The following is a 21,774-nucleotide window of genomic DNA, read 5'->3' on the forward strand; positions in this document are numbered from 1 at the left end:
TTTTCTATTTGTACAAAAATGAATCTAAATATATATTTACAAATAAAATTGGCTGACATTTTGACATTGTTAATTAAAGATTTCTTTTACTCAATTCCAGATAAGTTTCAAAAATTCAAATAAAAACTTTTTATGTATGGTTTTGTTGCACTTAAATTTAAGAATAAACTTTTTCCAGGCCGCAGGTTGCATGCCTGGGCCTGTATGTGAACTCAAAGTGATGGGCCGATCTGAAATTACTTCTAGAGGGAGATTTCAAAACAGTAAAACAGTAGTGATGGCAGTGCAGACTACTCAGATGCCAGGACCTCAATTATTTTGATTTGTTAATTTCAGACTTTAAGACTTGATCAAATGCATCTTTAAAATTTAATTAATATTATATTTTTTTATATTTATCTATTTTATTTAAATTCAATCCTTATATTGAATTAGTCAATCACTTTCTATAAAATAATAAAATATTATTAAATTAATAATTTTTATTTAATTTATTTGTATCACATTTTATAATTCTACCAATTTAATATTATTAATAATTATATTCTAATTAAATTAATATTAAAAAAATCATATTTTCAAAAGTCATTTAATGCTAATAACAAAAAATATTTGATTAAACTCATCTAAATTTCTATCTAAATTTCTTAATTACAAACCAAATAATATTTTTGATTAGAGTTTGAAATTAATATTTTAATGTTTACTTGGAGTAAGAAATTAGTATTTTAATATTTGGTGAATCAATTATGGCTCTCCATCTTTGGCCAACCACTGTAGCAGAAGTCCATCTTATTTTAGATTTGGTCAATCTATGGAGTATTTTTTACATCAATTATATAAATTTTAGCTAACTTTCCTATTCAGCCAAGCCAATGTACTATGTAGATGCTCTTAGAGTTAAAATGCAGTGCTTTGAAGATTGCTCTATCAGACATATCAAAAGAGAAGAAAATACAATTGCACATACACTAGGAAAGAATGCTCTAAATATACAAGATTGTATCGTAGACATGGAGGAAACTCCTCAATGTGTAATGTCTCTTTTATAGAGAAGTTAATCAAGGGAAAGTATGTTTTCAAAAAAAAAAAAAAAAAGTGATGGGCCGATTGATTCAATTATAAACGACTAGGCATATCATCCAAAGCAGAAGGGTGACTAAATGCCTATACAAGTATAGAGTAGTGCTACTCTTTCGTCTGAGTCTTTATTTGACTGCTAGGTCATTTTGGCCCTTTTTTTTCTCATTTTTCTTTTCATATTTATTTGACCGCTAGGCCATTTTGGCTTTTTATTTTTTTTTTCTCATTTTTTTTCATATTTTTTAATATATTTAAATATATTTAAAAAATAAAAATAAATCAATCAATATGTTAAAAATCACTTTTTTAATCATTAAGTAAAAAAAAAACTGAAAAAAAATTAAATACATAAGTGATCAAAGTAAGTGGGCAAACTAGTATTTTCCTACAAGTATAAGGATGGCAGCAAACAATCGATTTTAGATGCTCCTTTTTTTAAATTATTAATTATCTCAAAATTTAAATTGAATTAATTAAATTATATTCTCTAATACTCTCCTCGTGTGTATAATTAGACACCACGTGCGCAACCCCCACGTATTTAAGAAAGAATTGAACATTTAAATTGAGATTTATGGTTTAAATTAAGTATGCTTAATTTTTTTTAATTGGTAGCAAGTGTTTGAAAATAAAAAATCCCGAAAGTGCACAAACTCTCGATAAAAAATTTTCCGCAAGTAAATCTCAAAATAGTTTAAGGAAAAGTTCTCCGACTCCTATCCCTCAGGAGAAGATTTAAATCTTAGACTTAGAGAAAATATACCACCAAGACCAAGATCTTTATCCTTTGAGCCAAACCCTAAGGTTTTAAGAACGCAAGTGTACCTCGGACAAGAATTACTATTCTGATATCACGTTGAATCATCAATTATTAAAAAAATGTAAGTTGATTGGAGAAGGCTCATTAAGTTTATACCTTCTAAAAAAAAATAATTTGCGGCTGTTTCCAATTGGTTCGGTAAATGACAAATTAACAATGTTGAGACAGATGTTTATGAAAGCAGAAGGTGAGAAACCTCAAATAGTCGTTGATCTGCTCCCTCTATTTGGAAGTTGGAACTCCTTGGTATAAATGAACAAAAATTCTTCATTTGAAGATACTCGTGAGACGTTACAATGTAACTGACTAGAGTTTAGTTCTCATCCTTTAAAATAAAACAAGCAATGGACAAAAGACTGAGATGAGAAACTAAACCATACATAAAACGTCGTATTTACAGACCTGTTCCCACTTCCCAACATGAAGACAATGACCCAAAAACAATCTTCCGCCAGGCCGACCCACGGGGAAAAATATTAGCTCTCTCACCTGCATGTACTGCAGATATTAACAAATAATAACGATGTGCAAAATTACTAATGCAAGAAAATAAATTCTTATTATTATGCATGAATCTGAAATATAACATCAATATAAAATGTTACCACACCAAGCTTGGGTTTGACCAGAGTGAGAGGCCACTTCATTAACAGTTTGATGCTGGCTTAACGTTTTGACAGGGAAATGGGTGTTAATGGAGGTGAAGCAACTTCTTCAGCCTTGCCTGAAACTTGGGGAGAATCCAAAAGCTTTGTAACTTGCATTGCCATCGCTCTCTGACCACTTGAGGGTATAGAGAAACTCCGAGGGACAATTAATGGTGGGATTGGAAGTGGAGAAGCCGCAGTTGATGCCTCCAAAGGAATTTTATTTATTCCAAATGGCTCCTGATTTCTGAAGGACAATGGAGCAGAGTGCCCCAGTAAGCCATGAGATTTTGCTGGCTTGGAGGCTGGATTACCTGGGGGTCTAGGAAGCTCGTGAAGTTCACTTATCTTGGGTGAAGACACAGGGGGAGGTGAAGCACTTGGGGATACTTTTGGAGATGAAGGCTGAGGAATTGGCAACCGAGAAGGCATTCCAGAAACTAGTTGGGGCAATTCAGCAGACGCAATGGGACCACTAGACGATAAAACAGGCTTTGTTGACCCCGGCTTACCAATTAATGGACCAGAAAAAGCTTGTCGCTTGATTTTGCTAGTGTCAGAAGCATTAAACGTCTCAAGCTGAGAAAGTGAAATTCCCTGCACCAAAGGAGGGGGTAGCGCAATGGTGGTATTATTAATGTTGCTCTCTTTGAGTACAGACACACCATCACCAGAATCTTTCTCATGCTTCTTATCTTCCAATGGGGAAGAATGCCACAAATTGTGGGTGCGTCCACTTGGCATCAACTGGGGAACTGAACTACTTGTTCTTGATGAACTTGAAGCCTTTGCATCAACTGGTGTGGGCAACACATATGTGTTAGGCCTTCGAGTAGATGAAGGTTGCATATTTATTACTTTTTCTGCTGGATCAAACATTTCTGTAGATATTGGGGCCGAATGGCTACCCACTCTAGGTTCTCTACTTGAGATTCTGAGATCGTCTTGGCTTTTGTCAAGATTCATCTACACAAGGAAAGACGTAAATTTAAAATTTGTGGTTTTGGTTATGTGATTTATATTTGTTACTTTTGTCTTTTGCAAGCTCAAAGTTGAATGACAGTATTTTTACACCAGAAATGTACACTAAGTAAAGGCATGTAGGGTACTACCTCAGCATTTTCCGTAGTCAAAGCTTGGGGAAACGTAAGGCCCGCTTCATCTACCTGTGTAGTGAGCCACCAAATCATAGGCACACGAAAAAGGCATAGTGGAAGTGAAAACAAGTCCAGACTGATATATGATTATCACAATGCCAAAAATGTTTACGTTTTTACCATTTTTGGCATCACACCGATGGTGAATCTACCTACAGGGAGGAAGGTGCCATACAGCCATGGTGCCCATGACTTTTAAAACTTCCTGCATCCCTTGATATATTTTCTACATATACAGCCTGATTTTTACTACCAAGCATTTAATTCTCATATAAAATTAAAAAAAAAAACTTATATAGCCCCAATTTTGTTGGGATATCAAGGGGCCACATGTAGTCTCCCACCCCCGCTCTCAAAAGACGAAAAGAAAAGAAAGAAACAAATCCTGAGTCCGCTTTGTTATAACCACATGCTGGGGTGGGCATTTTCTTAAATTGAACCACCAACCAACCTGACCAAAGTTGTTGATATTTAGAGGATTTAAGCAGGGTTCCTAACAAGACTCTTTAAGTATCTTCCCAATCAGTTTTGGGCTCTAAATAGTATCATGAACAAAAACAGATTATTGATTGCAATTGATACTCACCTCCATTGAACTCCTGGAAACAGCATCAAGCCCCTGCCTAGTTCGTCTATAGTCAAAACTCAATTCCCCAGCATCATCAGCACTATAGCTATTCTTGCCATCATCCTCACCATCTTCCACATCATCATCTTCAAGTCCACTGAACTGGTAATCAATATGTTGCTGTTCTGTAACCCGTCTAACATGTGGCTCAACAGCCTCAAGTGATTTGAGTCCCCTCCGAAAGAAATTCAACTAAACTCAAAGTAGAACAAAAGAGGGGAAAAAAGGCACATCATCCTCAAACTCATAAAAACAACTGTAAGTTATTGAAATTTGAGAATTTTGGACATATAAAGACAACCTGAGCCGCATGGTGACGAGCTGCTTGTGTTAGAAGACTTCGAGATTGCCCTTGCTTAAGAGATTTCAACCGGAAAACACATAGAGTGGCCTCCTCATTATATTCTTCATGAGCTGCTTGCAGTTGCTGTACAGTAAAGTTTTCACCTTTCCCACTCTTTGATCTTCCTTTTTCTCTCTGCTGTGCCATCATGTATTCATATACATCTCTGCACACAACGAATTACATTTAGAAGAAATTTTGCTTTCAAATCCAACAAAATAGATCATTTTAGAATCATCATGACCTCTTTTCATCGCATTGTATCTTCATCTCCTGCACCGGAAAACAAATGGACAGTTAGTCTAGATAATACAAGGTGACGGGGAACTTCCTGGGCTAGTGAGGCAGAAGCATTTAATTGGTTTGACAGATAGTATCCTATTTGTAAACAAAAGATTACTGGGTTTTCGGACCAACTTAGTTGAAGGTAAAAGGCACCCTCAGTCACTATGTCTTAGAAAGCCTATGGCCGTTGCCCAGCCCTCCCATAGATGTGAGGTGTTACAATTATCATCACCATAATCATCATTTCAACTATAAATGCTTCATTTTGGACCTTTTTCTACAGCCAAGTAAGAAAATTATAGGCATCTCAAATGATAATTGAGAGATAGAGAGAGAGAGAGAGAAATGCATATGAACAAACCTCAACAGTTCGAAGTTCATTAAGAAGAGACTCTGAAGGGTTTGTGATTGTTGAGAATATATGAGAGCGCTGAAGCACGGAAAGAAAGGTCAATATGAGTCCAAAGGTGCTAACTAAAAGATAGGTCAATAAGCACTTACATAGTTATCGACAAGTTTTTGAAGTTCGTACTGCACTTTCCCCAACATTAGCAAAACTTCACCTGTTGGTAAATGTGCAGCAATTACAACACCAGCCATAAATGATTTATAACACCTCAAATTCAACCTGATGAATAAAATACTAAAAGAATTCTCCATCCACCCCACCCCTCACAAAAGAGAAGGAAAACAAAGTAACAAATTTTGGTTCCCTTACCATTTTCTTTGTTATCATGTAATACAGTCTTCTCCAGCAGACAAGCACCCATTTCCCGCAGTGATTCTGAGAATTCTGAAAGTATAGATGGAGTCAAATGAAAGAGTCAATGATGTTAAGTTAAACAATTAATATATGACAATGCGGTCAGCAGGTGTCAAGCATATCCAAAAATACTTGATAGCTTATAGATGTTCTTATCATGCTGCTACATTATAGCTCATACAGAACATACAAATTGGTTTATACCTCACATCCCCCTAGTCTGTCAGAAAAGCAACCAGAAAAATTGTTGGCAGAATAAGGTCATCAAGGGAGATACTAGATTTTTTTTTTTTTTTTTTTTTATCAGTAAGAAGATACTGGATTTTACAAGATATAATAAGTAAGTTTTCATGGAAGATCATAAAATGGTTACCATATGCACTATTTGCTGTAGCAGCTGCTGCAGAGAGTATGCTATCATAGCAATTTCTCATCTCTTGCATGTCCTGCAAAGTAAAAAATAAGAATAATATAAAATTGATGACAATAATAATTTCACAAAGGACCTAGATAGCACATCAAAATTCATCCATATGAATTGGTGGGCATAATAGCTGGAGTACATAGAAATAAACGCTGTCAATAAAGTTCCTTTCCTGACAAGAACCATGAATAAGGCTCGTTTGGATAGTGAGATGAGAGGAGATGGTTTTAGATGAGTTGAATAAAATATTGTTAGAATATTATTTTTTAATATTATTATTGTTTTGAGATTTGAAAAAGTTGAACTATTTATTATATTTTGTATGGAAATTTGGGACAGTTATAATGATGAGATTGAGATGGGTTTTATATGTTCCCCACTGCAAGCTAAATAAATCCAAGAGGGAATCACAGTCGCAACACACTGCAGATAATACTAAGTTGTAAATGTAGAAGATATTACTCTGCAACAACAATTCACAATTTAGAGACGATAACGGAAAGCAAATATCATACACATTGAATGAAATATTCACACGCGAAGAGCACAAGGCAATTAATTGTAAACTTATTTTGGAGCTCCGCTAAATATTATCTCCTCAATTTACCATGACGAATGCATAGCCACTCCGAAACAAAATCTGATCATTCTATTACTAGAAAATACTTATTTTCACCGTTGGCTCCACCTAGATTTCTATTAATATAATTTTTACTTGATAAAAAACCTTAATTTCACCGAATGGATGTTTTTCAAAATAATATAAATTAAACTGAATCTTCATGTATAATCGTCCCAAAATTTTCACACAGCTAACAGAATCAATATGTTGCGGAGATTTAGGCAAAGATGTTTAATTATTTACTGCCGAATCTATTTTCCCAGGTAAATCCGGAGCTATCTTCAAGAAGCCTTCGATTAGAATAAAGCATTGAATTGAAGAAATATGAAAATCGTAATCAATTACAGTTAACCGAGTTTTATCGGAGAGGGAGAGCTTGAGAGGGCAGTTTGGGGGAGTACCTTCGCAGCCTCAGCGAGCTCATCCAAGTGTGCAGAAGGTAGAAACCCCGTCTTCTCCTTGGCATCGTTCTTGTGAAGTGCCAATCTGCGAAGCTTACCCAACGAGGACTTCATTTCCCCCGAACCCTAAGAACAATGACCGCAAACAACAGATACAGAGAGAGCCACCGCAGACGCCCTTAGAAATTAAAAATAATAATAATAAATCCGCCTTCCCCTGTCCCTGGGAATTAAAATCGAGAGAAACAAACACACAGATTTCACCTCCAGAAGCCACGGGAGGAGAGGTATGGGTCTTTTAAAATCGATAACTTCAACCACATTGAAGAAGAAGAATAAGGAGGAAAGAAAGAAGAAGAAGAAAAAAGCTCGCCCTTTGCGGGTCAAAACGACTCGTAACAGATCAGAGAGAGAGAGAGAGAGAGAGAAATCCTAACGTCATTCACCGAAGTGAAAAAAAAAATATTCACTTCTAGGACGACACGTGTTCGAAAAGGCCAATTTAGGTAATCCGTAAAATGAGAAAGAGTATAGAGTGTAGGGGTTGACAAGTGGACGTTGAAGAAAGTGAGTTCTGTGTTTTAAGTAGATCAGAGAGTATGCGATCTCTAGAGGAAGAAACTGGTTCTAGTACGCATCGTCTCATCTAGTTGTTTCATATGTTGTACTTGTTCCTCTGGGCCGCTCCTTTACTTTGAACAACCGTACCCGCTAGGCGCGCGTGAATCAATTCGTGTACACTCGCGGTAAATTAATTCAAATATGACTCGGCTCTAATATCAATTTGTTATTTTTTTTATTTTTTATAAAAATTAAAATTATAGTTATGAATATGTAAGTATCGTGTAATTATTTAAAAATAAATAAATATGATATTCATATAAAAAGAAATAATAAATTTTATTCTTTTTAAAATGATTGTATATTACTTACATACTCTACGAATATATATAATATTACTCTTTACCGTAAGACATGCATTTTATTTTGCACCATATGCACCATCACTACCGTATACTCAAAACATCCTCTTCATCGGGTTATGAATCATGCATGATACCATCTTCATTAATCGTCCATACATTTCTTTTAAACAAAAAACAAAGAAAAAAAAAAGTGGTTAATTCAAATAAAAGACTTTAGTTAGTTATTTTACATATAATATAGATTAGATCAATTAAAAATTATAATATTTAAAATTTGATTCGAAGAGGTGAAGAGAATAAAATTCACTGTAAAAATTGATTTATGAAAGAATTTAATTTATTTAAATTAAATATTGTCGTATTAACAACCAAGGCGATAATAGTACAAGAACATTAAAGTTGGATTCAGATGAGAAAAAGTTTGAAGAGAGATCATGAGAGTCTGATGTGGGAGATACAATGGGCGGAGAGGGGGACACGTGGGACAGGATGCTCTCTTTTAACTGTTGAATTAGTCGTCGTTTAGATGGAGTGATGAGATGGATTCAGATAATTTATAAATAATAATAATAAAATAAATAATTTATAAATAATAATAAATTTTATAAATTAAAATTTATGAATAATAATAAACATATCAACTCTACTCTCAAAACCAAACCGGTTCGTAAAACTGTATAATTAGAAACAGTCAAAAAGTCAAAGTTGCTGACAGGGGAAAGAGTAGATCGGTTCTATCTATCATTTCGAAAACTGCCATCTTTCCTACTTAATTTGACAGGCGGTAGGCGGTAGGCCATTTTCAACAGCCGCCTTTTGAAGTATAGGCCAAGCTTACCAAATCATGTTGACATCGATCGATGGGTGGTCGCCTGGTCACCGAGCAAACTATATAAGCAAGTTTTGTTTTGTTTCTTTAATGCGGCTTTTATCCGTCGGTTAATGCAATGTAGCACTGACGTTCCTCAATCGATCAAAGATAACAGGGGAATGCAGAATTTGACGTGCTGACTGCAATATTCATGAAGATTAGCTAGCTAGCTAGATTGATAACAAAGCCCAATTACTTTGTGTAAGATTTTAAAAAAAAAAAAAATTAAGGGCTTTTGAGTTATATATTCCCTTCTCGATAACATATATATATATATATATATAACCATATATACAGACAGCAAGTTAGGAATCACGATCATGTAGTGCTCGTCATGCATGTAACTTCAACTTCCCACAATCAGCTGCACGGATTATCCAAGCAATGTTGCAGCATACACATTACATATTCAGATCAGTACCGGTGTAAACCGCATATTTGTAAGACAATTTCAATTGATCCTCTTCATTTTTCGTTCTTTTCGGGCGTTGTGGCTTCTATTGGGACAATTTTGTACCCATTCAGCCCAATAATTCTAAAATCGGAATATTGATATTTTTATTTGATCTAAATTATATTTAATATGTCATATTAGATAAGTCCACGAGTAATAAATTATTAAAATTGATTATCAGTTTTAATTAAGTTTAATAACTAGATTAAATAAAATTTATTATTTATTGAATGAGTTAAACTCCTTTTAGAATTTAAAAATCGATCATTAGAAATTTATTCAATTTAAAATCATCACTGATTTAAGTCCTCTACGCAGTCTCACTCGCTGTCAATCCTATATTAAATAAACTACTAGATCATGTTTTTAAATTTAAATTATTTTCTTAGATGATCACGATTGAATGTTCAGCAAATTAATGTCACTACATGTATTAACCGAGTCCAACTCAAACTGATCGTCACCCTCTTCCAAATCTCCCTATAAATCTCATTTTCCCGTGTTATTTAGAAAAAATCATAAACCTCTCAGTCCAACACCGTGATCGATTTTGTGTTAAAAATTTTAGAAAGCAACACTACAAAGTAAGTATCTTGATCATAAATTATTATTAGCATACGTTAGCTAGTAATATATATTATTATTGAAGTCAATTATTTGGAAGCCAGTGTTTATGTACTACACATGTCATGATATCTACAAGCACATCATTCATCATAATTTATGATCATGTTTCATTTTGCATGTTATAGTTATGTATGTATTTTGCATCTCATGCATCTCACATTGCATAAGACACGTAAGTTTTCATAAGATCAATTGTAAGATAATCTAAGAACAGTTAATCAGATGACTATTTAGATACATGATACCAATACGAATTTATAGGTGGACATGCAAGCCAAGAACCTAAACATGGTCCACTATAGTATGCTATAATACTATTAATAGCTCCCCTTGTGGTCGCCGGATGTGGGGCTAGTGCACAACCTTGCACACAAGGTTAAGTATGTGGGTCAATATGATAAATAAGATAAGTCAAGACATGCATGTCAATGCATACGTATGAATAATCATGATTTTAAGTTCTAAGATTTTATGAAAGACTTTATATTAAGTATGTTTACGTTATGATAGGTTTTTTACTGAGTTATCAACTCATTTTAATTAGTTTTTATGTTTTTAAACCACCCAAAGTCAGAATATTTATGAAGATAGAGCTGCAAGACGGGACTTAGTCTAGGGAGGCGTGACAGTGACCTAGATCATGTACAGAGATTTTTAGTTATAATTTTTATAACACAAATTTTGAGAAATTTTAATAAATACTTTCGCGTACTCTCTTATTTATGATTTCAGTATTTTAATACAAAACGACTTTTTTTATTATAAAGAATATTTGTACATGACGCTTCTGTAAGAAAATTAAATATTTTTTTAAGTCAAGTTCAGTAGTAGCACGCCGACTCTCCCAACATTTCTTAAAGTGACTTTATTATTAACCATAAGAATCGAGGTGTTACAAATTATTTCCCTCTAATTTGGTTTGATAGCAAATAATTACTTTTTACTACCAAATTCATGTTGTTAGAAAAAGTTGACTGCAAATATTTATATTTGACCACTTTATTATGAGTTACCGTAAAACTCATATCATAAAAAATAGTTTACACGGTGACATGCATTCATTCATGATGAAATTGGTTGGTAACAACAAACTTACATTACGCATGACCAAAATTTGTGAATGAAATGCGATATTTAGTTTTCATGTGATATCCAATATGAAAATGCTTCTTTTTTAAAATGCTTCAATATAGCTCTAATTATATCATTGACTAATATTTTTAGAATATAGATAATGTGATTTAGGCCTTCTATTAGAGCGTTACATTTGATCTCAATGTAAATCACATTCACAACAACATATGCTCATTCAGAAAGTTTTCTTCCCAAATGCTCATGGATGGTGATCTGCTGGCCCTAAAGAATGATACGGAGTGCTTGAAGAGCGGATTTAAGGCTTCCAAGAGAGACGTGGATGCTATGGGGGACAATTTTTTAGATGTCAAGAAGCTTTTTTGTTCCTGCGTGACAATTGGAGTCCCTTATAGGCATCACTATATATGCAGGTACCAGGTTTTTGAACTTTTGAAGTTTTTTATTAGTGAGTAAAATCCTTCCAACAAGTAGATATTCTTTTGTTGAGCATATTGGTTGATCTGGTGGGGTGGAAACTTGGTTTGTCAAAGAAAAATAGTTATCACAGTTTACTAGTTAAGGCTAGCATGGTTTATACAGTTGTGTAGGTTGAGGCAAAACTTTTTGATAACTTAAGACTAGGTGGGAAAAAGACAAGTTGCTTGGTACATGTATACTTTAGTTTTTTCTACCCTCTCAACTTACGGTATATTTTCCATGTGTCACTAAGTGATAATATATCATAATAATATAGGAATGCATAGACTTTTGAGGGCATACATGGTGTTTGCACCAAGATATATCATATTTATGTTTGAACCAAGAAATTGCAAATTAATATGTTGCTAGTAAATCATTAGGGAGTATATTCTTGTTCCTAATGTCAATGTACAACATTCGCTGTCTGTTGCAAGTTATGGGTGGATTATGAGTAAGATCTAGGTGATAATTTATTCAATGGAAAATTCTCTTAGAAGTATATGAGATGTGTGTAGTAGTTTATAAAGGTTCTGCTCCAATTGATTTTCAGACGAAGTTTTCTTTTTAAGAACAAGAGAATTGGGGCCAATTGCAGTACTAATCACCAGTAAGGAAAATGGAGCAAAACTCCAGGTATTTCCCTATGTAGGTGTAATATACATTGGCAAATATGCATAATTGCTTTTATTTTAGACATCATATTCTCTGTTATCTTGAGAGTTAAATACAAGACCAATAGCAATAGGTGATGTTCCCCTGCTATGGGGGTAGTTTTCAAAAACATCTATTCTCCACTAGGTTGATAGGGTTTGACCAGAGAGTAGTTTTATAAAAAGACAATTGGTGAAGACAGAGTGCCACTACACAGCTACAGTAATAAACCGAGCCTCCATGCATGCAACTTCATCCAGGATGAACTTACAAGTTGTTTTAATTAATCGAGAGAACTCTTGTTGTCCATGTAAATGCTCTACAGCCTGGAATATAGACTTTATTCAAGCATAAACGTGTCTGTGACTATAATGACTACCATTAATATCAATATCAATATATGTACGTTGATTGTAGTAGACTTGATCTGGACTCTGGGGACATGAAATGATCGGAGTCGTAAGCGTTGAGATCAAGTTGTATAATCTGGCATTGGATTAGACAGGGCATAATTATGAATTGGCATACAGCTCTTTTAACCAGAACCATGATTATTAATACTTATTATTTGACCAAATAATAATTTGAGAATTAGTTTGTGGCTAATAATAAAATGAACATGAATACCTCATTATTAGTGGGTCAAATTGGCTGATGTTCAGCCTAGAATTTTGTCCACTAAAATACAATTTGGGAAAAAAAAAACAAATATTTTAGTTACAAAGAGATCACATAAAAATAAATCTATAAACTGAAATGTCTTAATGCAATATGTTAGATTGTAAAATTATTTTTATTATAAAATAGATCTGACGTATCATACAAAATTATGTAATTTTATAAGTTTAATTTTATTGAATCTCTTTACAGCTCTCATGAATATTTTGTAAATCACAGCAACTGAATATTATCTATCAAATAGTTGGCAGGAAATACTACTTTTCCTGCAATATTTGCACAAGAGTAATCATCATTCTTAACAACTGTGGGTGTTGCCAGAAATACTTTTTTCAGTAAGGTCAGCATGTAGAAAAAAAAAAAAAATTTACTAATCATGTATGCACATGATAAAAAAGAATTTTCCGGCATAATTATTGTAACAAATATTTATTTGTAGCGACTTTATTAGCTGCAAATAAAGCATTTGTGGTTGAATATCAGCAGGAAGTAATCAATTTCTGTGAATTTAACCGAAAAAATCTATTATCCACGAAAATAGTTGAAAATAAAAGCTTGTTTACGGTAATGCAAGCACACAGAAAAATAGAATTTATTGCTAGATTTTAATAATAAATCTTACCTTTTTGTTGAAATAATTACGTAATACTTATACATTCTGTAGGTGTCATTACTGATATTTACCATTCCATTGATGTTGATGCTACCCGCAAGGCCAAGCTAGAGTACTAATTATTGTGGCTAGCTGGGTGGCTGGACCGGTCCATAAATTGAGCAGAAAGAGCTGTCTCGTTTTTAGTGGTACTAAAGAAAGGTTAAAATTTTCTGAGAAACAAATAATGGGTTGGGCCTTGATGGTATAAGACATGATGAGCTAGCATTTAAGTCGAGAGACGTCCAAGGACCAGGATCCATAATATCCATTTTATAAGTCATCCGTTTCTAACATTTTCTTAAACATTAATTATTATCAATAATTAATAAACACGATAAAAAAACTATATATTATAAATTAAAATAAAAAAAAAAGGTCATATGTGCAGGCCAGTGATGCATGGTCAGGCGCCCATGCAAAAGATCATGTATTAATCTATATATATATATATATATATATATATAATACATGAGAAGCACATGATATCTAGCTATTAGGTTAAAAACTACAACCAATAACGTTTTGTAAGTTAATAAAAGAATGATCAGATCAGCAGCAATAAGTAATTTAAGGGAAGACAGAATTATCAATTCCATGCATGGATGTCTGATGGACAAAAAGATCAATCTTATTCTCAACCCCCACGAGGGTCGAGTTGTCCAAGCTGCTACCTGCTCTTTTGCTTCCTTCCAGCTTGTTATCTTCCCCATTAACACAACCTAGCTAGCTACACGTAGCATATATATATTTTTTTTAATGGAAAGGGGTGAGAATCTCTTTTTATTTTTATGCTAGCTAGCTGCTTATAAAACTGATTCACTAAGTGAAAAAGTCGTGGAGATTCGTTAAATGGATTAACTAAGAAATATTTATTAACTAATTATGATCAGATCAGATGCTCTATTTTTAAAAACAATATATATATATATATATATATTTATATATATATTTATATATATAATAGATGGATCGAAAATCAGAACAAATAAAAGATAGATAGATAGATAGATAGATAGATATTGTGAATCGATCGGGCGGCCCCATGTGCAGATCATGATGCTCAATTAATTGCAAAGGCATCTTAGTATGACGACGTTTCATTTGTCATGTTGTTGCCCGTAAGTAGTTAAAGCTGCTGGTTATATGTATTGCTTCTTTTGCACAACCTCATGATTAAAGCATACACAACGTCTTTGCTTCTTTCTTTGGATGCCTATCTATCTTTCTTTTCAATGTATTGATCCGGTCCTCCCTTCGATCTTTTCGTTACTTTCTATCATCTTCTCTCTCAAAAATTATTTGCCTTTCCAAACAAAGACACCTTTAATTCTGAGCAATAATCACTAGTACTGCCACCTCGATCGGCGCTATATTTATATATGATTAAATTTTAATTAATTCCATCGAATTAAAAAAAGTGGGTGGGTAAAGAATACAATGATCAGTAATTGAATTATAAATATATATATATATATATAGATAATTATGGATTTTCTTGCTAGCTGAAACATGATGAGTTAACATTCTTTGCTTAATTAATTTCTTGCATAACATGACACGATCGAGTAGTACTTCATGAATACCTGACATGACAAGTCTCTAGCTCACGACGTTTTAATTTAAGGCTCTCTCATGTACATTAATATGTGTGAAAATGAAGAAATCCTACTTCGGGAACAGCTTGTTTCTTCCTGATCTAACGCATCATTAGAGGAGACCTCATGAGTGATTTCACTCGAACATGACGAGGAATTAGGTACTTGAGGAGGGCCTAAGTAGTTATCAGATCTAGAGTTGTCTAATTCCAACATGCAGTAATTCATAAGATTTGGCCTCATGATCACCTCCAATCTCTCGCTGTTCTCGTTGTTAGATGACCGAGAAATGATCCCAGCTTGTTTTTCAAGTCTTTTCTTTCTTTGAAATACACGATAGACAACCCAATCTTCCATCTCCGTTTTAGACATGACCTAGATATGGATTCAGAATCAAAACCATCATCAGGCATGCATCAAGTTCACATGAAATCTTAAGCACGAAACAATATTATTTGAATTTCACAGAAAATCCTAGCTAGCTAGCTCAGAATTTCACTCAAAATTAGTCAAATAATTTTCCTTCAAATATATTCATGTAATATATATTATATATGGCTCTAATTCTAATATATATGAACTACTGCTAGCTAGCTTGCTGGTCCTATATATACCTGGGTGGATCCGAGGTTTGTTTCAGAGTCAAGAAGACGAAATTCGTGCATGACCCATCTTGTCTTAGTTCCATAAGAACGCTTCCTTTCACAGAAAATCAAAGTTCTCCTTGTCCCAAGTGCTTGGTTGCTCTTGGAAGCTAATATCTGCTTATATTTGCCAATAGATTTCCAGTAACCAGAACCAGCAGCTCTCTTGCACTTGCTTTCATGAACAGTACCACTCCTCTTTTTAGTGCCAAAGAAGTACCTCTTTTCCTTCAAATCACCTAAAGACATTAAAGAAAGAGAACACGATAAGCCCTTTTCATTTTTCGACCATCATTTCTAAAACAACGGTCATGAAATCATATTAATCTACCAGTAAAAATATACAAACATCGATCTAATATAATATATACGGTTCGTAGAATAAAATGCAGCTAAGCTATGTAAAATATATATAGTAAAGATATTGGAATTTAGTTTCGTACGCTTCTGTATTCCTCATGATCAGCTGTAAATATTACAACAACTAAAAACAAGACTAAAAGAAAGTCCAATCAATTGAGGAATTAAAAATTTCGAACTTAATATATATACAAACACACATACACACCTATATATAGAGAGATTTCCATACTAACCTGGCAATCCCAAGGATCAGTCTGGAAAACATCAAACTCGGGAATGACTGAAGCCGGCAATGGAATAGAGAAGATCTTGCGTTTCAAGTAGTGAACGACGAGCTCTTCGTCAGTGGGACGGAACCGATACCCGATAGGCAGTCTGATCCCTCCATTGATGAGAGAGATTGGTTTTTCCATGATGTCCAATATCCCTATAACCTAAACTAAATCTAATTATCTCAAACAAGATGGGCGCGCGATACAAAGAGATCAAATACAACGTCTCATGTTGGAATATATCATGTTATACAACAAATTAATGACAGAAGCAAGAGGAGAGGGAAGGAAGGTGGACTTGTGTCTGGCGTTGAAGGTGGGCTCTCATGCCTCTCCAGGGTGTGGAAGTACTAGACACGGTTCTTTGATATATATACCCAGAGAGAGAGAGGGGGGGGGGGGGGGGGGGGGGGGGGGGGGGGGGGGGGGGGGGGGGGGGGGGGGGGAAGAAGAAACGCAAACTACTGTATATTCTGACTGGGAAGTACTCCTTTCTTGACTTGGGAAATAGAATTGGTTTGGTTTGACGAGGGTTCTTTTTACAAACGTGTATTCCCGATCAATTCGTACGTACGCGGCCAAGATTTAAACCCCTCCTGCTTTCGGTCAATCTAGCACGCTAGATGCCGTGTAGTACGAGCTCCCATGTGTGACACGTTGTTTACCGACTACAAACTTTCTTCTTTATTCCCCCAATTCAATAAGCACTCGAATACGATGTTTCCATTACGTACCTACCTCTGCGTTGTAGTCCATATTATCCAGTATAGCATTATAAGGACAAAAAGAAAGTCATGGCGCACCTCTTCTTTTCTTAAAAAGCCCATCAATTTTGTGTTAAAACTAAAGTAAAGACTTGGGATCTCATATCATACGATCGACCAGCTAATGAAGATCAATCTGTTGATCATATATATGCAGTGCACACAATTCTTCCAGCTTCTAGATCTCTTGATTGATTAAGTTTCAATTAGGTCAACCGGCCTGATAAATTGATAATGATGGACATGAAAAGTATCATTAATTCATGTATCCCGGCCCCCATGCATGCATTTCGAATTTGTCATTGGAAAAAGAAGTTTGTAAGAACAATACAGTACCTCTAGATCGATGCGCGTTTGAACACATAAATATTATATATATATATATATATATTTATAGAATTAGAAATTGATTAATCTGATCAAGAAACGACACATTGAATAGTGATATTATTATGCCTCATGTCGTGGGGTGGTCATGTCCTTAATTAAAATTGACAACTCATCAGTCCTACTGCCAGATTCGTTTTTATCATGCATGAGTTTATTTATATTATCATCTCACTCCTCTTTAATTAGATCAGAGCACTTGTTTTTTTCACGGGAGGCCTAGTACGTTGTTTCCAACTCAAATTAACTAGGAGGCAGGCAGGTCCTAATTGGAATTTGGAACGACCTGTTATTGATCTCGATCGATGATCTATCTACATGCAATTCGATCTTCCTGATCTACAATAATGCCGTACTACTACTACGAACAATGCCCATAATAAGTTTTAGAGGAATTGTATGAGTTTTGGAATTGGTTTTGTTACTTGCATGTTTCTAGCTACAGAAATCATTATTAATATTACTCGGCTGCCATGATCATAGATAGTAAGCAGATCATCAAGCTCTTTCTTCGAATTGTTAACGTACAATTTTTATTTTTTATTTTTTATTTTTTGGTGGTGTGGCTCCTCATGAAAGGGAATGAATTGGTAAAAATCAAACTCAATGGACCTATAAATCGGAACCCAACCCATGCACCACGTATATATGCCTATAGGCGTACATGAGTTACATATTAATTAGTGCCAATAGTATCACTGCCCTAGGAATTAATTATATCTGCCCAATACATTGTTTGTAACTGATCTCGAGATTGTTTTTCCCTATTCCTCGATCCGTCTCTGACGTGATTAAAATAAAAGTTCAATTGTTTGAATTTTGTATCCTCTAATATTATATTAAGCATAAGCCTGGCTTTCTTGAAAATAGTAGGAATTATTATAATCTTTGTTTTTTCAGTTGAAGTTTAAAAAACTTTAAACAAAGCTTATATTATATATAAGCTTGGGCTGGATGCATGGGTTCTCAAATTATATGTCAAACCCAAGCCCCGGTCCGTGATTATGTCCGGTAGGACCAAACCCAAGATCAGATCACATGCATGTTTATGTCGAACAAGATATATATATATATATATATATATATATATATATATATCTATATGGGCCAGCCAGGGCAATTAAACTTGGCTAGCTAGATCAGCATATGCCGTAAACATGATCATCACGATCATATGCGTTTTACCAAAGCTATACAAAATGATATATGATCCTCATGTCCCTCGCTAGCTGGCTGGCTACTGCGTAGAATGCACATTTAATTTAATATGTAAATAGGGATAAGAAGGCACCCAAATATACAGTTACATGCTTTTAGAATATTTAGCTTTCAAATGTTAAAGCGACGCAATGAATGCACTTTGCTTTGAAGAATCAAATGCTAATTCTGTTCCATTATCATACTTGTTTTTATTAATCATATTCCTAAAGCAGCAGATTCTATATATCATTATTGTCAGCTAGCATTTATACCATATCATCCATTCTGCATGCGTTCCTGTCTTGCTTTCAAAGGATGCATCTTATATTTTGCTTAACGTGTCCCAACATTTAATTTCATTTCCTTTCCATCTTAAAACACCATTTGCTTCGCTATTTTGGGCCCACTCATAATACAGTAACACACTAAACACCCAATTTCTTATGCGTGTTTTTTTATTTTTATGGGATATTTCCTGTCTCACGTCCCCCATAATGCATTGAAAAACTCTGTATGTAAGCTAGTTTGCGCACGACCCAACTTGGCGATCTACGTTGGATTAACGAAGAGAAATAATATCGTGAGTACACAAGTGCCACACAATTATTTTAAAAAAAAGTTAATAAATAAGAAGCATATAAGAAAAAAAAATTATTTTTTAAATAACAAATCTCACTCTTTTTCAAAACAATTACATAATGCCTGCACATTTTACAAATATATATATAGCATTAATCATTAATGAAATGCGGAGTACATCCTTGTATTGTTCGCTTATGGGGGTAGACAGTAGACACTAGAGAGGGGGGCTGCGTTTTGGGCGGGAGATAACTTAAACGCGAAAATGCTGGGCAGGAAAACAGTCCCTCCCTCCCTTCAGGATCATCTCGATTCCCTTTCCTTCTCTTAACCCTAACCCTAACCCTCCTTTCACCTTCATCATGATTTCGCTGACCAAATCTGAACCTAATCCACGCGCGACAGAGTCCCTCCCTCCCTCCCTTCATCTCGAAGTTCATGACCAAATCTGAAGCCTGCAGAGCAACAAAGCTAACGTATCTTGCACTCTCGTTACTTGGTGATTCTTGTGAAATGTCCATTTGTGCTCAGTCTAAGAAGTTTTCTTGCTTTGCAGGCTAACACAAGTTCGATTTTCAGCATCTAATTCTGAAGGCTCTGCTTGAAGTTTCACGGGTACTTCACTTTTCTCCCCTATCCAATATTTTGCTTGAATTTATTTTCTTCTTGGCTTTCTATTTTATATCTTCGGATTCATTCTAGTTTGATAACTTATTTTTGGATGCGCTTGTTTTGCTGGCACACTATTAGTTTGAGAGCTTATCTGTTTCTTATTGATAAGTGCATTTTGTTTATTAAAACTTTGACTTATATTGACACGAGAGAAAATTGAACATAATGAAGGAAATTGATGAAAAACAATATAGACTAGTTATCAAATGCCTCTGACATCATCATACAATAAGGGTTTCTCATGTTCTCTTAGAGCATCCTTATTGGTTTGGCTAAATGCATCTTCAAAATTTAACCAATATCACACTTTTTTGTATTTACATATTCTATTTAAATTCAATTCCTACATTGGATTAACAATTCCCTCTCTATATAATAATAAAATATTATTAAATTAATAATTTTTTATTTGTATCATATTTTCTAATTCTACCAATTTAATATTAATAATAATTATATTCTAATTAAATGAATATTAAAAAAATCATATTTTCAAAAACCATTTACTGCTAATAATATGTGGTGTTGGTGTCACAAGACACAAGCTGCACATAACAATGCATTAAGTGCATCTGTGACTATTATTAAAAAAAAAAAGAAAAAAGAAAAAAGGGTGCATATGTGACTTGTTTGATTCAATTCTTCGATACACGTTCTGTAAAGTCATAAGTATTTGATCTGATTTTTTCAGTATTTACTTTGTATCTTGTTATAAGCGCCTGGTCCATTTTGTTCTTTGACTTTGCAAGATCTGTTAGCGGTATATTTGATTTTGGTAGTGTTATTTTGTACCTTTGAGTGTCCAAAGTATAATACAGATGTGAATATAGATGTAGAATATGATGAACATAACATATACATGTTGAAATAAAAATGTTGACTTCCACAGTAATCCTTTTTACATGTAATATTAACAGGGAATACTATATTGTAATTATTTCAAATGGGTAGATAGTAATAAAGACAGAGAAATGAACTTGTAAAGAGAAAATGAATTGTTGAGATAAGAGAAAGAGCTCTACAAGAGAGAGGATGGGATCGAGAAGAGGGATGTGCTTCACTAGAGAAATGATGAGATTGAAAAAAGAGAGTTGGCTATCCACGATGATCAAGTTGGTCTTCTAATGAAACAAGCACCTAGAAGAACTGTATAAAATAGGAACGTTCATCCACGAAATCGCCTGCACTAGAAGAACTGATAATACATGTAGTGGTCCTAATTAAGAACAACCACCAGTACTATTTCATTTCGGCCAAGAACTGATAATACATATAGTGGTTCTAATTAAGAACAATCACCAGTACTATTTCATTTCGGCCTATTCCAATTGAGTTGCTACTGATTCCAATCATAATTGTTGTTCGACACTTCGGTTCATTTGCTTTGCAAATTACTTCTTCCATGAAGGATTATATATTTCACAAAATGTTTGAGGTTGCTAACCGTGTGAATTGTGTTTCAAATTGACAACTAAGATTGATTTTTGCTCGATCAGGCCATGTTAAGTGCACTCTCTGACTTGAATATAGCTCGAGCAAAGCATCAAGCCATATCAAGCAAACTTTCTGACTTGATGTCGCTCGAGCGATAGATCGAGTGAACTTCTAATTGTGAAGACGTGTTGACCCCCTTTTTCACTTTACACACTTCAACACTTGTTATAACACAATTTATAAAAAATTTCACAAAAATATACCAACACACTCAT

General features: G+C 34.2%; 1 protein-coding gene, 1 long non-coding RNA gene and 1 pseudogene across 5 annotated transcripts; 1 reads left to right on the forward strand and 2 right to left on the reverse strand.

Moving 5' to 3' along the window:
- Positions 1-2,152: 2,152 nt before the first annotated feature.
- Positions 2,153-7,586, reverse strand: LOC121249559 (uncharacterized protein At2g33490). Of its 4 annotated transcripts, none has more exons than XM_041148271.1 (12): positions 7,438-7,586; positions 7,174-7,299; positions 6,100-6,172; positions 5,682-5,756; positions 5,465-5,526; positions 5,325-5,393; positions 4,923-4,951; positions 4,637-4,844; positions 4,294-4,527; positions 3,663-3,716; positions 2,507-3,516; positions 2,153-2,388 (listed from the first exon to the last, which is right to left on the reverse strand). In XM_041148271.1, exons 2-11 carry the CDS (start codon positions 7,285-7,287, stop codon positions 2,569-2,571), a joined length of 1,866 nt encoding a protein of 621 aa, XP_041004205.1. In that variant the 5' UTR covers positions 7,288-7,299; positions 7,438-7,586; the 3' UTR covers positions 2,153-2,388; positions 2,507-2,568. The 4 variants fall into 4 exon arrangements, with proteins under 4 accessions (XP_041004205.1, XP_041004203.1, XP_041004204.1 ...); XM_041148269.1 differs by having other exon boundaries at positions 7,174-7,351; positions 7,438-7,576; XM_041148270.1 differs by having other exon boundaries at positions 2,153-2,385; positions 2,509-3,516; positions 7,174-7,571.
- Positions 7,587-15,098: 7,512 nt separating this feature from the next.
- LOC121249561 lies at positions 15,099-16,847 on the reverse strand (annotated as a pseudogene).
- A 2,745-nt stretch (positions 16,848-19,592) lies between these two features.
- On the forward strand, positions 19,593-21,203 carry LOC121249562. The gene is made up of 3 exons (XR_005937617.1): positions 19,593-19,892; positions 19,950-20,008; positions 20,983-21,203. It is a non-coding gene; the product is annotated as an uncharacterized LOC121249562 (long non-coding RNA).
- The last annotated feature ends 571 nt before the right edge of the window (positions 21,204-21,774 follow it).

This window comes from Juglans microcarpa x Juglans regia, chromosome 2D (genome assembly GCF_004785595.1).
Source record: "Juglans microcarpa x Juglans regia isolate MS1-56 chromosome 2D, Jm3101_v1.0, whole genome shotgun sequence".
NCBI lineage: Eukaryota > Viridiplantae > Streptophyta > Magnoliopsida > Fagales > Juglandaceae > Juglans > Juglans microcarpa x Juglans regia.

Excerpts from the sequence above, each read along its gene's own strand:
- LOC121249559 (XM_041148271.1), bottom strand. The coding sequence starts at position 7,287 with ATGAAGTCCTCGTTGGGTAAGCTTCGCAGATTGGCACTTCACAAGAAC. Across the intron at positions 4,528-4,636 it reads CTCGTCACCATGCGGCTCAG|TTGAATTTCTTTCGGAGGGG; the intron begins GTTGTCTTTATA and ends CTTTGAGTTTAG. Across the intron at positions 3,717-4,293 it reads TTTCCAGGAGTTCAATGGAG|GTAGATGAAGCGGGCCTTAC; the intron begins GTGAGTATCAAT and ends CTCACTACACAG.